This window comes from Nomascus leucogenys, chromosome 16 (assembly GCF_006542625.1).
Source record: "Nomascus leucogenys isolate Asia chromosome 16, Asia_NLE_v1, whole genome shotgun sequence".
Lineage (NCBI taxonomy): Eukaryota > Metazoa > Chordata > Mammalia > Primates > Hylobatidae > Nomascus > Nomascus leucogenys.
Genome location: NC_044396.1, coordinates 64,957,499 through 64,980,430, shown reverse-complemented (window position 1 = coordinate 64,980,430; position 22,932 = coordinate 64,957,499). Strand labels below are relative to the sequence as shown.

Below are 22,932 nucleotides of genomic sequence, written 5' to 3'. Positions count from 1 at the left end.
TAAGAAAGGAGATTTTAAGTGTCCTCACCACATAAAATGACAAGTATATGACATAATTCATATATTAATTAGCTTAACTTAGCCATTCCACAATACATACATATTTCAAAACATCATACTATACACAGTAAATATATAAAAAATAAATATTAAATTTTTAAAAAATCTTTCTCATCAGAGTTCATGAAATTGAGATTCTAAACCTCCTAAGACATACGGGCAACTTAAACTGCACAATCCTTCAGAGAGACAGAATATGATTTTTCAATAGGTCACTCTAGCTAAGAATGGTAAAGACAACTGAAAATGTACCCATTCAGCCAGATACGAGAAAATTCAGGGAACAATTATATTGCATTTTGCAGGTTAAATCATCTTAATAGAATTTTAGTCTTGGAACTATTAAAAATGTGAAAATTAGAGACAAGGACTCCCTTTTTCATTTGACTAGTTTTGCTTCCATCTTAATATTTATTTAAGGAACCATAATTATTTAGGACTTAAACTTTTCGGTTACTTAAGATTTCCTAATGTAAATTTTAAGTTAAATATTCATCATACCTCAAAGTAAGACTTAGAATTAGAAATAAGAGATAAGAGCTAACTGGTGCGAAAGGTTAAAACCCATCAAATAAATTTCTGATGCTAGAACTATGGTTGCTAGGTGTCCAGAGAGCAACAAACGTCTGCTTCGAGCTGTTTGATATCTTTGAAGCAACTCCATATATTCTCCTTTACTAATTCCCCTCACATTATTATACCAAAACTGAATGTGCTGTCATTTTCTGTTTTTTAAATCTCTTTTCATCATTGCACAAACTTTGTTTTCCAATCTGAATTGCCCCTTCTCACAGTTGCCTATGTCACTCAAATGCAATCTTCATATTTTTTCTTATGTAGCAATTCAGACATGATCTTTCTATTTTCCCATTCTTCTCTTAATTGTAGCTATTTTGTATACATCCTATAGCTCTCTTAAAGTAAAATCTATGCCTTATTAACTATTGTGTTTCTCTTCAGACTGAGAATAATGCCTCGGGAATTCTAAATCTAGAAAATATGTTTTATAGAATGAGTGCAGTCTGTAAAGTATAAGAAAAATATTTATTATTTTTTGATAAAATATTATATACTGATTACATTTCATGTAATTCCAAACTCTTACCATTTTGTCTTTTCAAATATAAGAATAAAAGACTTTTGTAACACTGGTGATATATAATTCTATCATTTTTAATTGGCTGAGTCAACAGTCTTCATCATGTGAGAATAAATGAACTGAGTTACTTTTATATGTATTCTAACTTATAAGTAAATATGGCACATATGAACACTGAGCTACACTGGTCTGTACTCTAATGTGAAAAGGCCTGAATATGAAGATGTGGGATGTCTCTGTAGTATAGAACAAAAAGGATTAGACTTGGAGACAAATCCATGAAATTTGTAGCCCTTGGAATCTCAATTTTATCAGGGCAACATAGAAGTAATTATATCTAATCTGTAATATTATTGTGATAATTATATCCCATAGTATTTTGGAAAGCACCTTTCACAGTATCTTGCTATAATAGACATATTGGGAACTTACATATCTAATTTCCTGTATGATAATTTTTCGTGAAAAAATATTGACAAAAGGGCATTGTATATCTTCTTTCTTACCGTGTTTATTCTTTGCATTGGACTAATAATAATGAAGCACATTCGTGTGGTCCTTTCCAGTTTTTAGTTGTCTTTTATATTTAGCTATTCTTCACAACAGCCCACTTTCTGCTAGTAGTGTGTACATGTTCATTGAGTTGGACAGGTCTGATGAAAATATAGAACATTACTTCACTTGTTTGCTTTACAAATTTTCTTGATAAGTGTAACAAGCACAATTGTACATCTTTAAGTGATATTTAGAAGAAATCAAGTAAAATATGAAATAATTAAAAATTATGAGCATTGATTGGTCTGTTGAGTCAACCCATTTTCCATTATCACCAAGAAATATTATCTCTATTCTTAATAACTTCACGAGCTTCTTCCTTGGTGTAATCTCTGACTATTGCCTCTCTACAACCCATTCTTTACATGTAAGATAAGTGATATTTTGTAATACAAACTGTCAAGCTTGAAACCTCACTATAGATTTCTAGCACATTCATAATAAAACTTAATTGATACAGCTGACTCTTCGACTCTACGTGAATAACTCCTACATGTACCACCAAACTCATCTCTACCCCTCCTGTCTCTGCCTATGTCTCAGAAACATTGGCCTTCTTTCTGGAAAAAGGTCCCCTGGCTTTCACATGGTTGGCTTCTTTTTGTGTTTTAGGGCCTAAAAATATATACTTGTATCAAAGAGGTCTTCACTGACCAGGTACCAGTCACTTTCTATTATGCTCCTTTTAAAATTGTCCTCAATTTACTTTTGTATATTTTCTCTCTTTGTTAATTTATGGGTTTATTGTTTCTGTACCCCTCTAAAAATATGGTTCCTTGAAAAGAAGATCTTATATGATTTTTATCTTTATATCTTCAGCATAATAGTGCATAGCACATAATAGACACTCAATAAATATTTATTAAAGAAATTGTCAAGAAATGCATGTCTCTCATTAAATATATTAGCCTGTTTTCTTAATTCAGTAAAGAATCCAACGCATGCCATTCTGTGGGAATGTCATACTATCATTTTATGTCCCATTTTAGCTTTGGTATCCTTCTTATTCCTTACAACTTTGGAGATGAAAATTTTCTAAATATCTAGGATATGCTTTTCCAGCTTAAAGGGTCATAGAAAAGCATTATTCACAGTCGTATTTGTGCCAATTACACTGGCCTCTCCCTGCTGCTCACAGCATCTGTTTCTCTCAGGGACTCTGCTCCTCAGCTTTTAGCATTCCCATCACTTGGTCTGTTATTTATTTGGAACATTGGTTTCAATTAGCCATTTGGATATTTTTTTTAAATCACAGTACTCATTATACTTTCCGTATCATCCCAGGCAGTTTCTCATTCTGCATGGACCCTGCTCTTGACTCTTAATGTGGAACCTCTGGTCTGATGTATTTACTTTTTCAGCCTTTTCAAATGTGCATTCCAGTGGAGAAGCTCTGTAATAGTGATTTTCAAACTTTTTCATCTTTGGGATGATCTTGTTGCGGGAAAGGGCCAGGAAATCTACCTCATTTATCCCCACATGCCACTGTGTCACATATTTTTTCTTATAGCAGCAAACTACCACCTTCATCAACTCCCTACACACACACACACACACACACACAAACACACACACACACACGGAGGCACATACACAAGCACACACAGACAGGCACACAAACACTATCCATTGACAGTCAAGTGATTTGTTTTAAATTAAAATCAGATCTTCCCTTCTCCATTGCTGACTTAGAATAAATTTAAGTAAATAAAACCCAAACTTCTTACAATAGCCTACAAACCTGTAATTCCCTAATGCTTATTATTCAGTCACTGCCTACTTAGACATACCATGCTGTTTTCTTCCTTAGATCCTTTACATTTGCTCTTCATTCTGAATGGAAAGTTATGCCCTCAAATCTTCCCATGAGGGACTTGATTTTCCTCATCTTTCAGGAGTGAGCAAAGATATCCCCTTCTTTGAGATGATAGACCAAGGCGAACTAGGCTACTCTTAACAACCCAGATATTCACAGTCAGTGCCTTCTATTTATGTCTTCATGTACTAACATTTTTGAAATCACCCTGTATGTTTTGACATTTTTCTTTACTATCTCTTTCCTTCGTGTTATCATTTTGGCACCCAGAGGAATTCCTAGAATACATCCAACACTTAATATAATTGTAGAAGGAAAGAAAAAAAGATTGAGGGAGGGAGGAAGGAGAGGGAGAAAGAAAGCAAGAGAGCAAGAAAGAAAGAAAGAAGGAAGGAAGACATTATATTAAAATAAATGTATTATATAATTCAATTAAATTCTCTATTCTCATAATTTTATGGACCTTAAATATTTTCTAGTGCAGTGATTCTTTTCTGATATTTTCTGGAAGAATAATGAGGATATACTATTTTGATTATTGCAAAAATGCTTAATCAAAATTTACTCATTACAGAACCTCACCTGCTAACTAAAATATCAATTTCCTTTACTTAACACTGTAATTAAATTAACACTGATTGTTCTTTCTCATGTGATATACAGCTCATCTAAGAAGTGGTGTGAAAAATGATTGTAAATAATCACACTTCGCAAAAAAACAAAAGTACCTGTGTAGTCACATCATTACACATAACTTTTAATTACTAAACATCACTTCACTGCGTTGACTCAAGGAAATGCATTATAAAATATTTATGCATAGAAATTTAGTATCATATAATAATATTTTTTGTCTCATCTTTTGTTTTCTACACAACACACTTCAGTTTATTTTATTGACTGACTGACTAGTATATTACTTTTTATTGTAATTTTGGTTCCAAGGCACACCATATTGAGTTTCATTTTACTTAAATTCTAGAATTTACTCACCTGTATTTAAAGTGTTTATTCTACTTTCTATCAGGAAAGCAAGAACTGCACAGATTCAGTGATATTTAATAGCATAAACCATCTTTCTGAAAGAAAAATTCATTTTTAGAGCGCATATTTTACAATATAATCCAAAATAAAATGCATGCTGGCTGACCATTTCTGCACAGGTACTCTATAGTTGACCACACAGCATAAATGGAGGATCTGAGAACTCCTGATGTCCCACCAAATCCTTCCCAACCTCCTAGCTAGTGACTGAAATTCTAAAACATGAGTTTTATCCTCTTATGAAATACCTACATTGATCTTCCTATGAAATATGTTTTATAGGATTATATATATATATATAAAATTCAGCAAACAATTCTACATATCACTTTGAAAGTAAATGAAAAATGATGAAGTAGGTCCTCATAAGTATGAAATTGGAAAATAGAAAAATGACAAATGGAGTGAATGAATACAGACAGAAAATTATTATGGGTTAAAATTTCTTCTGTTTTTCCATTTTTCTTTAGAGATGACCTGAGGTAATCACATTTAGGAACAACAAAAATTTTACTTTTTAATTTCAGGATTTAAAAAAAAATGTTTTCTATCCATGGAAAGAAAATTTATCTTGTCACAATACTGTGGTACTTTTAAGAAACACATTTGGTTCTCAGAATGGAAGAGAGAGATGTAGTGCTAACTACAGTGAGTGGAGTTGGAGGACTGTGTCTGCTGGCATTATTATAAAGTCCACATGGGTTCTTATGGCTTGTGTCATAATCTGCTGTACTGTATTCTCATAATATGCTCTGTACTTATATTTCCAAGCTAAGTTTCTGTGATTTTCCTGCTTGCAATTTATCCTTTACCCATACTAAGTGGTCTTTAATTCCTAGAAACTAACAAAATCTGTCTTGCCTCAGGGTGTTTACAATACAGGCCTCTGTTTGTAAAAAGAAAAGAAATACAATACAGGCCTCTGTTTGTAAAAGAAAATAAATTTATTTATTTTCTTTTCACCTTGGAAATTCCTATTCATTGTTTTGGTTTTAGTTTAAACATAACATTTTTCACAAAGCCTCTGTTTATTAATTTGACCCCCAAGACCAGATTAGTGCTTCTATTACATACTTCCATAAAACTCTAGCATTTAACCCATTGTTTCAGTTAAACATGGCTTGTGAAAGGCAAATCATGTATTAGAGGCTTAAAACAGAACGCTTCATTATTTCTCACAATTCTTTTGGTTGGCAAGATGCTTTTTTGCTCGCATGTGTAGTTACAGTCAGCTAGATAGTTGACTATGATAGAGGGTCCAATATGGCATAACACAGTATTGTAAATTGGGACACTTCAGTTTTACTCCTTGTGCCATTTATCTTCTGGTAGCCAGGCATACTTCCTTACGTGGCTGTATTAGTCTGTTCTCATGCTGCTAATAAAGACGTATTCGAGACTGAGTAACGTATAAAGGAAAGAAGTTTAATTGACTCACATTTCCACATGACTGGAGAGGCCTCACAATCATGGCAGAAGGTGAATGAGGAACAAAGTCACATCTTACATGGCAGGAGGCAAGAGCTTGTGTAGGGGATCTCCCATTTATAAAACTATTCAATCTCATGAGACTAATTCACTACCACTACCATAAGACTAATTCACTACCATAAGAACAAGAACAGTAGGGGGAAAACTGCCCCCATGATTCAATTATCTCCATCTGGCATTGCACTTGACACATGAGGATTATTCCAATTCAAGATGAGATTTGCGTGGGGACGCAGTGAAACCATATCAGTGGCAGTTTGAGGAAAGCATCCCAAGAGATCCAAGGTGGAAGCTACAAAGTATATTGAAAGTGAGGCTCCAGAAGTCACACATCATCCCTTTTGCTGCACTCTGTTGGTCATAGCAAGTCATTAGGACATCCTTACCCAAGTGGGTGGGAAATAGACTCCACCTCTTAATAGAGTCACACCTACTCTACCTCTTAGTCAAGAGTCACAAAGAATATGTAACCATATTTAATATAACACAGCACCGTAGTACAAACATATTCTGTTATTTTTGTTAATTGTTTATCCCTTTGTTCACGTTATCTCCCATGCCCACCATTGCATTCTATCATGTAACAATAGCTAGCAAAAGGTAGAAACTCAGTATATAGTATTCATTGAATGAAATAAAATATTGATGCAATTGCCATCAATTTAATTTTATTTCTGTCACGCAGGTTTTAAATAATTAAATTTTATTCTCAAAATATAATATTATCTTGGCTAAAAATAAGTATTGTTTCATAGAAACGTAGGACACAAGAGACTGTGGAACATAGTATAGAGAAATAAAGTGAAATGCCCAAGTGATAACTGGATAGGAAGTATTATGTCACCAAGATTAAGAAAAAAATCTGTGTAATCTGACAGTCTGAGTAAAAGTGCCATATATCAGGTCTTTTTCTTAAATAATTCTTTCATTTTATTATGGTTTCAGCTCAAAAGTCACTTTGTGTTTCACTACCTGCTGTTTTATTTATCTGTTCATTCTTTTTGTCTCCCATTTGAATGTAATATTTCTCAGGAAACACAGTGTCTATACTGTTCATGTCTGGATCATCCAGCCTCTGGCATAAACTAAGCACTCAACAAATTCTTGTTGCCTAAAATCCTGGATGAATGAATAAATGACCTAAGACGATAAATACTTGTTGAGTGAATACATGAATGAATTACTTAAATCAAGTTGTTTACCCTCAGCTGTATAAATTTTCATGGTATCTGCTGCCCACGGTTGTTATGATGATTATATATGAATTGTTTATCATGGAATATGCATTAAATAAGTGATCAATAAGTGTTAGGCTATGATTATTAGGAACAGTGGGGAATAGTTGGCTGAGGACTAATGGATGCCTGAATCTCTGGTGTAAATGTCCTCATCATAAAGCATCCACTGTCCATGAAAAATTAAATTGATGTGTGACTGGGAAAAAAGATGACTTGCAAGAAATTTTCTGAAGATTGGAGAAGACCTTGTTGGTAAAAGTTAGGAACCAGAAACTTGCAGAATCTTTGTTCATGCCCAAAGGTGGCAAAAATGATCCACATTAGCAACATAGTAAGAAGCCACAAGTATGCTAATGTGAGTCTTGTAACTATTGAGCAGCAGATACTTTGCAAAGATGAGTGAAATTAGATTACTAAGAACTGTTTTATAATAGAAGAACTCAAATTGTTAAAAGACAAAATAGAACATAGAGGTATCAAACTTCACCCTTAAACTAAATTATTTAAACAAGCAAAAATAAGCTATTGAGATGTGTTGTACATTTTTAATGTATTTACACATTAAACAGGTATGAAATTTAATCCACATAGGCAAGAAATGTTACTTTGTTCTCTTAAATTCAAATATATTTGAGAGCCCCTATCATATTTGACAGGAAAAACATTCTGTAGGTCATTGTGGGATGAGGGTAGAAGAAACATTTGGCACCTTCTCTTCCCTTGATTTGCGCAAGAATCCAATAGGCCTTTGTAGCGACTAGACTATGGGGAGAAAGCCATTTAGTCATCATTGTCCAAACCCATATTTTCTATGAAGGCAGATGACCCTCTTCTTTCCATGATAAGCCTGAGTGAGGAAATCCTAGCCACAGGTGAGAATACAGATTCCTAGACCCTTCTATTTTTCTTAGAGATGATGTGTACATCATCTTCATTGCTTCTCCCCAAACTCTAACACCTCCCCATCATTGCCCTTCTCTTTTCATTTAGTGTACTTTCACGAAAGGACCTAGACTCTCAGGAAACAAAAACTAGGGAGGGAATTTAGAGAAAATTTCCCTTTGAGCTCTGCATAAAAATCCTGCAGAGGGAATTGCAGGAGGACCCTGGAGGCAATCAGGCCTCTGTTGAGAAAGGAGGTGATGAAAAAGAAATACAGTGAAAACAAAGCGTAAATAAATAACATGTTGACTCACATCCAAGTGTTTATATGCTATACTGTATTGGAGAGGCTACATAAAGGCACTGATTTCACAGAAGTTAAGATCGTTTTGAGATTGTGCAATTTCGGTCCATCTTTTAGCTTTGCCAGTTATAGCTATGTGACTCAGTGTATGTTTTGAAGAAGCTCTGAGCTTTATCATTATTAGCTCGTAGGTTACCTTTAAGGATTAAATGAATAAATTAGGACTATGTCTGGCAAATACTAAGTGCTCAATAAATGCCTATTGCTTTTTATGCCATGTTTTTAAAATATTTTTGGTATCTATTTATTTGAAGTAAACGTATTGGAATGTCAAATACGTTTATAGTGTCTTAATCATCTCTTTAGAAATCTGGAGAAATACAAAGGCATCTTCTCACAGATGAGTGAAGCAAGTTTTCATTACCTTTATAAAGGTTAAAAGTATACTTCAGGAAAATGATTAAATATTCATCTTCATATCTGTAATTGGAATACACCAAAATTATCTGGGTGGATATAAAACTATTAGATATTTAAAACTACACTAATGATTAATTTTTTTGCTTTAATTGATAATGTCATCAAAAATTCAAACCAAATAATATGCCTATGATCTTGATAAAATAGAATGCTCTTACTTCAAATGCCTTTTCAGAGTTCAGAGATTTCTTTATGTACCTGATATCTCTCTACACAGATATAGATATATACATATATACACACAGATATATAGTCTCATATATGCTAGAGGAAGATGAGGGAAACTCATAGAAGGTATCTATATTTGTATCTTTATCTACCTAATTATCTATCTATAGAAAACATTGAATTTTTTACTTTCCATTTTATATTTTCTATTACCTGAATAAAAAAAGACTAACAGGTCAAAAAGTATTACTCGATGTTGTGAGGTTGGGTAACTATTCAGTTTTTGTTGCCACTTACGGTGTCTGTATATAATTCAAAGAGCAATAAGTTCTTACTGGAAATATCTGCCATTCAATTTTCTATGAATTGAATCATTATTCAGAAAGCTGACTTTTTATGTGTAAATCTATGGATTTAATTCTCAGTATAATTTTTTCCTTAACTACAGAACATGTATTTTTATAATGAATATAGGACTAGAGCATTTGATGGTTTTAATACTAAAATGGTTGTAGACTTAAATATATTTGGAATAAAATAACTTAGAACACTATATTCAACTTGCCTTCTTTCCATTTCTCATTTAATAAAATGATGCTTTCATGAGTTTTGCCTAGATGTCCTTGTGATGTCATCATGTCCATTCTCTGTCATTTCAAAAGTTTTCACAGGATCAATCAAATACTACTTACATTGAAAGCATTAATATTTGCTACTAGTTTTTACTTGGTATGTAGAAAATTTTCAGTTCGTCAGTCTAAATTAATATCAAGGTAGAGTTTCCAGATAATATACAGAATGCTCAGTTGAATTTTAATTTCAGATAAAAAAGAAACATTTTTATACAGGATATAGTTATACTAAAAACAAACAAAATAACAAAACAATTGTTGATTATGTGACATTTAAATTTAACCAAGTGTTCTATATTCTTATTTGCTAAATCTAGCAACTCTATTGCAAAATAGTCATGTGGTTGAAGCAGTTAAATGTTTTTCTTGCTTGTAGTCCAGTAGTCCCTAACATTTTTGGCACCAGAGACTGGTTTTGTGGAAGACAGTTTTTCCACAGACTGGGGCTGGGGATGGTTTCTGGATGATCCAAGCACATTACGTTTACTTTGCACTTTGTTTCTATTATTATTGTATTATAAAATATAATCAAATAATTATAAAACTCACCATAATGGAGAAGCAGTGGGATACCTGAGCTTGTTTTCTTGCAATGAGGTGGTCCCATCTGGGGGTGATGGTAGACACTGACAGATCATCAGGCATTAGATTCTCATAAGGAGTTTGCAACCTAGATCTCTCGCATGAGCAGTTCATGCTCCTATGAGAATCTAATGCCACCACTGATCTGATAGGTGGCAGAGCTCAGTAGGTAATGTGATCAATGGGGAGTAGCTGTAAATACAGATGAAACTTTGCTTGCTTGATCACCACTCACCTTTGGCTGTGTGGTCCGGTTCCTCACAGGCAAAGGACTGGTACCAGTCTGTGGCCTGGGGGTTGTTGACACCTCCTGTAGTCCATGTAGCTCTTTAATACCTTGTCCACATTATAGCAAGAACATTCTTTCTAAAATGCCAATCTTGTTATCAATCTCATGCTCTATGTCCTTTAGTGATGCTTCATTTTTTCAAGTTAAGTTGAAGTGTTTTGGCTCTTCAAGTCTTGGTGCCTAGTATTTTGTTTTTTCATTCCTGCCATGCCAAATAATTTGCAGTTTTCTGAATATGTCTTGCCTTTTCCTCTACAGCACCTTTTTCTAATCTGCTACCTCTGACTGAAATGTTATTTTATCCCTCATGTATCAGGGAAAATCTGCTCATCCTTTAAGATCAATGCCAATGTCTCTTCAACTAGAAAGTCTTCCTGGTTTGTGTAAGCAAATCTAAGGGCTTCCACAGTTGTGTTTTCCTAGTTATACTGTATCCTCTATTAAACATATCACATTGCTCTGATTATTTTTTAAATAGCTATTAGACTGTTTACTTGAAAGACATGGGTGAAGATTATCATCTGTCTATCTATCTATCTATCTATCTATCTATCTATCTAATCTATCATCTATGTATCTATCATAATCTACCATGTATCTAAAGTATAATAGTCCTTTAATTTGTGTTTGTGAAATAGCAAGGATGAGGTAAAGAGAAGATGGAATGTAATAACTTTTAACGTTAGGATGTGTAGAATGCTATTGAAACATAGAGAAAGGGGAAAAATCTCCATTCTCATTGGTGTAGAAAAAGTAGGGTATTAGAAAGATTCACGTATAACATTTGCATTTTTTGGAATGAATACAAGGTAGGGTTTGTTTTTTCAATAGGTACAAATATGTAAAGCAGAAGTAGTTTGCTGAATCTCTTCCTTCATATTTCACCCATTTTATTTCTGTTCCAAATTTGACGGAATTTCTTTCTAATTAAGCAACAGACTATCTGTCTCTCCTCCAGGGAAGATTTGAGTGAAGGAAGCTCTAATTAACCTTCTAATTTGTATCATCCCGAGGATCAAACTTTCTACTTCTAGAGTAGAAAGAGTCAAAGACAGTTGGCCAGATATTATAACATTAAAATATATGATTTCTGAGATCTTTATTGGTCAAATAGTTATATTTTATGGCTAAATTTTAACATCATCTGTTGCCTTAATAAAACTAAAGAAAGCACACTTGAAGTCAAATATAAATGGTGTATATCTTGGTGTTCATACCCTTGTTTATTGATGGTATTAAAAGACAGTTTTTGTTTGTTCTTCTATTTTTTACTTATATTCTCTAAATGAAAGGTATTTGTGTAAAGGAAATTAGCATAATAATCACATAAGAAATACATTTATCTCTAAATATGGACAAATATAAATATCCAAATATATAATTATATGTAATACCCCATATATAATATTCATATATAATATATTTGCTTTTAGGACAATGATAGCTTTGATAATAGACTCTGTATACTCTTACCATTTCTGAAGTTTTTTTTCCCCTCCAACATGCTCTTTTTTTCTAAGCCAAAATTGGTATTTATTTTCAAGAAAATAACTCCTGCTACTAATTAGTTTGCTGCTACAGAATACCAAATGCTCTACAGAATGTATGGTGCAGGAAAGTAAGACGTCTTTGGCCTGTGTTTCTTGTTAGGCTGCTTTACTTGAGCATATTTATGCAGCTTCTCACCAGTTGCTCAGCAACCTTTCTACAGTCAACACCATAATCGTCTTTCCTCCAGAATGGCAGCCCTTCCTAGCCACCCACACCTTCTTTACACCAGACCTATTAATAATGAACCCTATTCTTCCAGTTACATAACAATCATATGGATCAGATATCAACTTATGATAAATGCCTCAATAAAAATCACTAAATTGTCTTATGGTAAACTTCACACTTCTCCCCAAAACACATGTCTCTAAAATTTCCCCAAGTATTTTTTGTAAGGAGAAGAAAACTTAATAATAAACTAATAAAAGTGGAATAGTTAAACAATTACTCTACTATGGCCCTTTATCATTCAAAAAGTTATTTGTCTGGTTATGAGAGAATAATTTTGGTGGGCAATACTTAATTCTTTTTTTTTTTTTTTTTTTTTGAGACGGAGTCTCTGTCGCCCAGGCTGGAGTGCAGTGGCGCAATTTCGGCTCACTGCAAGCTCCGCCTCCCGGGTTCACGCCATTCTCCTGCCTCAGCCTCTCCGAGTAGCTGGGACTACAGGCGCCCGCCACCACGCCCAGCTAATTTTTTTTTTGTATTTTTAGTAGAGATGGGGTTTCATCGTGGTCTCGATCTCCTGACCTCGTGATCCGCCCGCCTAGGCCTCCCAAAGTGCTGGGATTACAAGCGTGAGCCACCGCACCTGGCCAATACTTAATTCTTAAGAACATCTTTTAACACCATTGAGGTACACAGAGAGAAAGATGTGGGGGATAAGCATAGTTTCTTGGTTCCCATTAAATCGTATCACATATATAAAAGCAGCCTTATGTATATTTTAGGCATTAAAGAACATCTACAATTAATGAAAAATGATGACACTTCCATAGGCCCCAAACTTAAAGGCCAGTCATTTTGGAAGTAAACAAAGGATAAACAGAGGTACATTCCGATAGTGAAGGTAGCTGTGACCCAGGGATATGATGAGTAGGTTAGGATAAAGACTGCTCTTATTTTTTCTTTCAATAGTTATTGGTATAGAAAGGAACCCCACCCACAAATTTTCTTTACTTTTCTCCTTTCTCTGTCAAAATAAATACTATCATTATAAAATACAGGTTTTGTGTTTTTGGAAAGAATATTGGGAGATAGAAGAAACAGACAGGGGAAATGATACTCTCATTTGAGAAAACATAAATGAAGAAGTAATTGCTATGTGTCGGATGTTTCTTCCTCTTTTTCATACCTCTATTCTAGCACGTGAAATAGAAAATAAAAGTATGTTATAAGTGTGTTTTGCATTATTTGCGTGTATCTGAACAGATCCAATTCTTTGCTTATGTTTATATCCTGAAAAATAAATTTTACCATCAATAAATATTAATTAAATACAAAACTTTTATATTATTCAGAAAGAAGGTAATACATTTAGACATTTTTACTAATTTATTCTCTCCTCACATATTTATCAAATATTCAGTCAGAAACAGGGGATAAGCCTGTGTAAGACATGCTCTCTGCTTTCAAATGATATTAATAAGGCAAGGATTGTCAGAGAAAGCAAGGCTATGAAAATGAGGTGCTTCTGACATGATATCTTGAAATAAAATATTCTTCCATGAGAGCTGCCAGCTGTTCCACAAGATTTTATGTGGAAATGAATGAAACAAGTGTGTGTGAAGTTTCATTTTGTTTGTTTAGGGGAATCCCAGAATGACAAATTCTTTTACTCTAGCTAAGAGATGACAGGTGTCTCAACAAAAAGATCTAAAAATTCAGGATTCTGGTTGATGGTTGTACAAAGATGTAGAGGGGCATCCTATTCTTTTCTCTTCTTATTGTGAAATGTAACAGTGATGCCATGATTCTTCTTTTAAAACCTAGGTCTTCAACATTTGTTGTCAGTTTTGTGACTTTATAAGACTATTAGTTACTTAAAAAGAATTCAGTTTGTATTGTGTGAAATGTATTTCTGCAAGTGGTATGTGTTTTTGTGGATTTGCATATCTAAATTTAAAAATGACACCTATGATGCACAGCTACACGTCGGAGAAGCTTCCAAAATGCATAAAAAATTAAAGTGATACTACTCTGAACTTTAATTCTACAAATTTGTCCTAATCAACTGGGTGAAGCAAGAAATGATCTTTTGAGAGAGAGATACTATTTTCAAGATTCTTAAACTCTCCATTTAAAATAGCTTTTCTCTAGCACACTCTTATTATATTTTTTGTACTAAGAAATGAGATGTCTATCCATTCTCCTTCTTAGGGCAAAACTGCAATATTTAATATAAAATTCATACATTTATGTGTATGTATTGTTTTGTCATGGTTGACCAAAACTGTAGTCGCCCTAAGGCTTTCTAAAAGTTTTGATATTTCCATATTTCATATAGAAAGGTATTTATGGTTGCTTGGCATGTGTGTTTATTAAAATTTCTAGCAATTCATAATTTGAGATCCTTATCTTGCATATAAACATTGTGGAATAGTGTATAATTTGTTAATATTTGTTTTACAATTATTAATTTAGTCACAAAGTGATTTTAGTAGATGTACCACTACATTTACTGACAAATCTTACTATCATCAGTTTCAGATTGAATTGCAAATATATTATTTATTTATTCATTGATTTTGCATATTATTTCATCAAGGCCACTTGTACATGATAAATGACAACAAATCCAAATGCAAAATTTAACACTGGTTTCCTATTTAATGCTTATAAACTTTAATAAAGTATATAACATAAAAATAAACATATATCAATATGTCAGTAAATTCAGAAAGGTGATATGTATTTAAACTCAATTATATTTTTAAATTAGTATACCTATTTATTTATTCTTAATCTTAGAAAATCTGTTACATGAATTACTGAATTTTTTCTTACATCACTAAGATGAACTTCTTTTTACTTTAACCTCTCAGAAATCTGGGCACAAATGATAGCCAATTTTGCATTGTCATTTCATAGTTTAATTGCTGCAGTTTTTTTCTTAGATATGCCTCTTATAATCAAGGCTATATTGTATTATTGAGTAATATATTTTAAGATTTTAATTTTATGAAGTTTCAATGTAAATACAGCATTTTAATTTGAAATCAAATTTTATAAGATCAATATACATATACATTTTTAAAAAATTATAAACTAGTTCTTTTCCAGGATTTACTTAAAATTCTCGTAGTCAGAAAGATAATTTTATACTTAATAATAATTAATCAAAGGTAAAACATTTCTATTTCTCCTACAGTTTTAAGGGCTACTTTCAGTTAATCCATCTCTTTTCTAAATTGCATATTAATAGTTTGCACCCATCCAGCAGTTTAAACTGCTGAATACTAGGGTAGCCAGATTTTAAAATACTGAAATTAATACCTTTTATAATGCAAAATATTTCAATTATTTTCGCAACTAGCATATGCTTAATGAAAACTGTAAATTTTTAAAAATGTAACAAATTAGAGCTTTGTTTCACTTCATTCCCTCATATTCAATTAGTTTGCAAGTGTCCTCATTTATTGGTATGTTTTCCTATAAGTTTCACAGAAGTCATATTAAAGAAAAGGAGAAAAAAAAACAACATTAAATTACATATGATAATGACTCTCCAAATGATGGCTTGAATAGAATTAGTCATAGTATTTAGACTTTATGTTGGTGCTATTTGTGTATACATAATTTTTATTTTGGATGTTTTAATGTTAAACATTTATGACATTTTACTTTATTACATATCACAATGTCACAAAATTATTATTTTGTTAAATTTCCACTAAAATGTTTCATATGAAACACTAAAATTAAAGGAAGGAACAGAATATATTAAACTAATTTACATAACATAATGTGCTAAACATAAGTACCTAAAAACTTCTTTGAATATGTAGTTGTTTTTACGTGTTCTTATATATTTTGGGTCATCCACACATATCTCTAGCAATATATTCTGTTTTTTTATTTTGGTAATGAGTTAGAGAATACTTACAAAGAAACTTAACATAAAATTTTAAAATTATAAGACAAAAAATTTAATCAAAATGAAGTTCAAATTCTATCATGAGGTATTATTTGGTACCTATTTTGTTAAAATTAATAACTTTCAAAAAATTTTTGAAAACACATAATAAAATTTCAAATTTAACATTGTACCATTACTATTAAATAAAATTTCCAACTTATATGTGTAACATGTGATTTTCCATTATCATAATTTCATAGATGACATATAGTTATGACTTAGTGAAGCATGTTTATATATGTAAATCATTTTTATTTTATTTTTGTTAGTTTAGGAATGTTTTGTTAAACAGCATTATTAAAATTATATTTCAGATAAGTTTTCATATTGCAAACACCTTATTTTTAAATTTTTCTCAAGTAACTTAATGACAGGATAATCTAATTGTGATAAGCTACACCTTGTATATATCATTTGATATCAAATGAAGAAAGAGTTTTCTGAATGTACATTTTCTTTCTTTGAGTTTTATGTCTTGTAATATATACATTTAACTGTGCTATCAGACAGTGCTTACATAATTGTGTAGCATACTTAATTTTTTTCAAAAATGAAAGTAAAATATCCTTTTAACATTGGATAGCTATATGTACATTTAATATTGAATTATTGCTATACATAATTCTAAGACTTTTTCCAGCATTGGCAATTACTTAATAAAATAGTTGTGTATTCAAAAATTTTGAGTATTTTTAAACTGTTAAGTGGTGAATTTTGACAATTTAAAAATCTGTGTTTCATACACTGCCAATTTAAAATATTACCAATATCAGTATTTCAAACCGTTAATATTAAAATAAAATGGTAAATGCAATATATGACATAACTGTATGGTAATGGATGACTTTATTACCTTAAAAAGGAGATCAGTGTTATTTCTTTATAGTTCCACTATATGTATCAAACATATCTAACTAAGTTTAGATGCATTTATACTTTCTGTAAGCATGAGATATATCCCTTTTTAATTCTACACAACTTTGAATATTCTAAGTAAATCTATTTTATACTAACAGATTAAACTTTTGTTTTGGAAATAATAACAAAAATTTTGAAGTAATTATTACTTATGCAACTTAATCTTCAGATTCCACACTTTTTCAAAGTGATGTTTTTGAAAGTTAAAACCAAAATTTTATGTTCCCCCTGCTTTGAAATTGCTCTTCATTCATGTCACTGTTTGAAATGCGACTTTTGCATGGTAAAAATTATAATCATATTCCATTTGTGAAATGTGTATTTTTATTATTGCTAATATGATTTTAGTCCTATTGAATTCATTCTTTATTATTTCTTCTGATGAATGTTTCTGGAGCATCTACTATGTGCCAGGCAATGTTCTAGGGGCTAGGGATTCAGCAGTGAAATCAATATACAAAAATTTTAGCCTTCAGGGAGCTTGCATCCCAGTATGGTGTGGAAAGAATATGAACACAATATATAAGTAAAACATAAGAATTGGTTAGTAAAATACCTGGCTGGAATACATATCTGGTTAGATTATCATTATTAAATAAATTCTGGGGTTTAATGCTTTGTTTCAACCTTAAACACTGTCCCAAATTTAGGTTAAGGGAAGAGTACTGAATCATCATCACTGTTGGTGGGAAGTATAGCTCTTATGCTAAATATTTTAAGGTTGGGACTGCTAGAAAGTCCTGGGTCTAGACATTACCAAATACCAGTTCTAACTCCAAAATTTGGTCTGGAACTGTGTTTCTCCCCAGAGGTCTTCAAGAAAGTGAGTGTTTGGATTTGGTCTGCAGGTCTTGAGTGATTAGAGAAGCAGCCTAAGCCCCCTAAGCCTGTTCATAAGGATTATCTCAGATATACTGACTCAAATTCAAGGGATTATTTGAGAATGATCATAATGACTCTGATGGAATATGATAATTTAATCCATCCCTTTGGTAAAGGTAGGTGTGCTCAGACACGTGACATAGTATAAATTCCATTATTTCTCATAAATTTAGCTTATAATTACCAACATATGTTTATAGTTAATAGTTTCTTTTATTAAAATTAAACCTGAAAGTCTGAAAATTATGATGAGTTTATAAAAATATTAAAGCATTAGTTTTTACTCTGACTTCATATTCCTCTCAAAAATAAAAAAGGCTTAATTAAACTCTCTAGGAGAATAATCATATGGATCAGGTTTCATAATAATGAGCACATGAGCTCATCATGATGTATGTATGAAACTGTACATTTGTGATGTACAGTTACCATGAATTCAATTACTGTATTGTAGTAGTGCAAGCGCTATTGCTTAACCATGTGATTAAAAAATTATTATCAAATATTAGCTGACTAAATATTGCAACCTGATTTATATAACCAATGTGAACTTAGTAGATTCTGATCTATGAAATAGGTCACAAAACAACTTGGATAAATATTCAATAGAAGCTATCTGATTCATGCTTAAAAACATTAAAATATTTAAAATAATTTGATAATCATCATACCTCATTTACTTTTGGCTCTTTCAAAATACAAAAATCATTTAATACTTCTGAATTTCTACATCAAATTCAGATATGATGACTCAACCTGGAAGAATTAGGGGCAGAAATGGGCTTTTCTGTTTGCCTATGAGTGAGGGGCTCCAGGTTTGACTTACTTTCTTCCTTTTTGAATTTAAGGCAGAAAGCGGAATTATTAATCCTACTAATCACCTGCCTACAGCACAAGAGGAAAATAAAAAAGGCAGAGTATTCTCAAACCATATTGACATTGCTTTTTTTTCTTTCAGAATGGTTAAAATATCCGTAGCATTTTTATCTAAAATATCTAAGTAAACATTGCCAACAGAATTTTGAAATGTTGAGAAGTGTATAAAAACATATACCACTCATTGGCTTTAGAAAATATTCAGAAGTTTTCCAACCGGGATCTGACTATGATTCCTAATGAGTAGCTGCAGCTCCAAAATTCAATATTTTTTTTTGTTGCTGTTAAGGATTTTAGCTGTCAAGATCCTTTTAAACATACCCCCATTCAATTTCATGCTTCTATTATAAAGTTACTTTTTTCATTATATAAGTATTATGAACTACCAAGAACAACCTCCTTTAAAAAAAATTAAGTAAAATGAAAAAGCAAACTCTAATTTGACATTTTGAATACATACTTTTAAATTATTAAAAAAATATTTAATTAGAATAAAAATGTGGTAATATTAAACACACACACATGCGCACATATACACACTATGAAATGCTTATGAGATATTTAGAAATTCCCAACCAATAGTTAAAACTAGCGTTGTGTGAATTAAAGTTCCGTGCTGTATACTAAGAGTTAAGTTTCAACCACTTTCGAATTTCATAATTTGCTTAATTTTAATTAGTTCAGAATTCGTTAGACTAAAATATTACTTTAAAATAGTAAAAAGTATTAATTAATTTTTAAAAACTCGATAAATTCTAAGGTACTTAGCTCATGACAAATGAGGTTAAGAAAGACATTTTCATATAGTGGTTATTTTAGTGTCTCTTTTTTGCATCATTTGTTTTCATTTTGGCTTTGATTTTAAATTCTCTTTTCTTCACTTGCTTGTCTTAAAATAGAAAATTTTGATATTTTTCCCAGAAACTATGAAGAGATATGGCAGACTATTCAAAGCATACTTTTGAGAAAAGTGTGGTTACATAGTTACCCATTCCATCAAAACCTGACACTTGCCAGGCATTCGTTGCTAAAATTCATCTGTAGATTTTTTTAAAAGATTGATTCAGGGCCACATAAAGGGTTTACTCTTTTACCTGCTCTCTTCAATGTATTACAGTTAAAATGTGGTATATTTTGTGTGTATATCTATCCATAGGATGGTTGATAGAAACAAACCGACAGATCTAGTGCGCTTCAAAATTTACTCGCGTGTTTGTGTTTTGCCTCTTCACGTTGATTATCCTTAAGGTAATAGAAGAGAATATGATTGATTAAACTTATCAGAAAAAATAAACAAAATTTAAAAAGAAAAAGTTAGCATCTAGTGCTACTGTGTCCCACAGGTTCTTCTACATTGACCCACACTACCTCCACTGGTGAGTTAGAGGAGCATAACAGGACTACCACTGGTGCTATTGCTGTTGCTAGCACACCTGCAGATGTTACTGTATCCAGTGTTACAGCTGTCACCATCCATAGACTTTCCGAGGAACAGCGAGTGCAAGTTACGAGTCTCAGAAATTCAGGTCTGGACCCCAACACTTCCAAGGACGGGCTCTCTCCTCATCAAGCAGATACACAAAGTACCAGGAGAAGACCAAGACATGCTGAACAGATAGAAAGAACTAAAGAGCTTGCAGTTGTTACTCATAGAGGTATTGGATGTTATTTTACTTGTGCCCATTTAGTTACAGCCAAAGCTATATTTTGGTAATGATTCTAATTAGAGAATGAGCTGAAAGAGAGCCAAGATGTAGAAAGCAAAAGAAAAAGTTCAAAGTAGCTGAAAAATATGGATAGTAACAGCCAAAACTGGAATAATTTGAAAGCATAGAAATTGAAATTTAAAAATAAGTCAAAGTGCAATGCAAATGTTGGAGGGGGGAGGGGGTAAAAGTAGAACAGAAATCATTTATAAATAGGACAGTAAAAACAAGTGCCAAATTCCTATTATTTATTCCATACCAGTTATGATGATGTTCACAAAACAGGAAAATAAAGTAGCCAGTTTTGATTAATAAGTGCGTATATTTACACATAGATGATTTATCCCATGTAGTAATTTTTGGCATTTGCATGATATTTTTATGTTATGCAAATGTTAGTTAGTACTTAAGAATATGTACAGTTTGATTGGGAAACCTAGAAACATTATGTCTGGTGATTGGTTTACATAGCTTATTCTTTGCCTGACCCATATGATTGCATTGAAAGATTTCTCATTTTGAAAAGGTAACAGCTATTCATTGATTTTATGGCTCCAAAATTTAAGTATTCTTTAAATGTCTAAGTTATTTTTAGAGAAAAATGGCATAAAACCACATCATACATTGGTAATTTTCTACTCAATTAATATAAGTCTACCTTTTACAAATTAAGGAAGTCTAGAAAACACATTTTTCTGTTACTTGGTGGCAAGTGTCATAGAGAAGTTTGGGAAAAAAATTCAATGTAGTATAAAAGAATAAAAGGTCTTTATTTATATCAATATATGTATCAGTAAGAACATTAATTAATTGAACATATTTCAAGTATAAAATATCTACTACATTTCCAAGATATCAAAATATCTTCTCTAAACTGGCTATGGTTTTTGTAGTGTGATTAGGCATGGTTTATACATACCATGATTTAAGTAATGGGAAGCCATTCAATACTTAGAGCACAAGAAGGATAGAAATCAAGACATCTTTACATACATTAATTGAAAATCATACAAAAATATCTCAGAAGTTTGTTTCCATTAGAATTTGTACTGAAAGTACTTTGATTCTCTTTAATGAGGCACATTCTAAAATGAATTTTTAACCTGTAATAGTCTTCTCAAAAAGATTAAATCAATATCACCTTGATTCTCTATTCACTTTCCTATTATAAATATTACCATTTATAAGAATATAGGGACCATGTTAAAATTTGTGATTTGCTCAATCAAGTAAACAGTTTTTGTCTTATTACCAGAAAATTTAAATAGATAAAATTATATTAAAATGTTAAAAACTATTTTTTCATTCTCTTTGGAAAATTGCATGAGCTAATATTGGTAGGCTACCTAGAAATTATTTTATTACATATAGAAGGAGGATAATTTCTGACATAAGTTTTTTGTAAAACCAACTAATAATACAGTTTCTGCTTTAGCCAAAGTTTGCTGTCAAGTGGTGTGAGAAACTTTGTGGTTATAAATTAAAATTTTATATAACTTGGAACAATAATGCAGACTGAAAATAGAAAAGGTAATAGTCAACCATTAAATTAAGTTAAATACTTTTAAGGTGGTTCCATATAAAATGTTTAAGTTTCTTCAAGTAAATTTTAATTAAGCATCAAGAGTACTTCCCGGGTAGATTCCCAATCAGTGCTCAACCTTTCTCGTTATTATCATAAGCTCCCAGTGCTGTTAGAGAGATTGATACCTGTTTTACCTTTCCCCATATTCTTTACAAAATGGTGATTTTGAATTTAATATGCATTCAGTGGTGCCATGTACCTTGGAGATGTATTCCTCATTTATTTTTTAAATTAGATGTAAAACATTATATGGAAAACATTTTTAATGTATTCATCATTATTGACAGTGACTTAAATTGTTATACTTTTATCAACTTTCTACTTTAATTCAAATTGGTTCTTCTGTTTCTTCTTCAATAACTTACTACTAGTTCAGTGATTTTGGTTTGCTACTTATCTATTATACTCTAGACACCATCTTAATATTATGGGTAAAAATATTCATCAATGTTAAGAGTAGAGGAAACCTATTATTCTATTGCTTAGTGTTTTCTAAAGTTCTCAAAATATAGCTATGCTCTTAGTTATGAAACTATCTTCTAAGACTTGATTACCAGCAGGTCCAAATTTCTAAACTGGAAATTGCTGACATCAAACCAGTATTATTTTTAAAATAATAATTTTGGCTCAGACACA

At 31.7% G+C, this 22,932-nt stretch overlaps 1 protein-coding gene across 2 annotated transcripts in view; it reads left to right on the top strand.

Annotated features, from left to right (window-relative positions):
- CSMD3 (CUB and Sushi multiple domains 3) overlaps window positions 1-22,932 on the top strand; it is a 1,213,340-nt gene that overhangs the window by 426,809 nt on the left and 763,599 nt on the right. The window contains exon 7 of one of the 2 annotated variants that reach the window (XM_003256134.3): window positions 20,349-20,660. The exons of the other annotated variant lie outside the window; for it this stretch is intronic. Coding sequence (XP_003256182.1) covers window positions 20,349-20,660 — 312 coding nt within the window. The remainder of the gene's footprint in view (window positions 1-20,348; window positions 20,661-22,932) is intronic. 2 annotated transcript variants of the gene reach the window in all.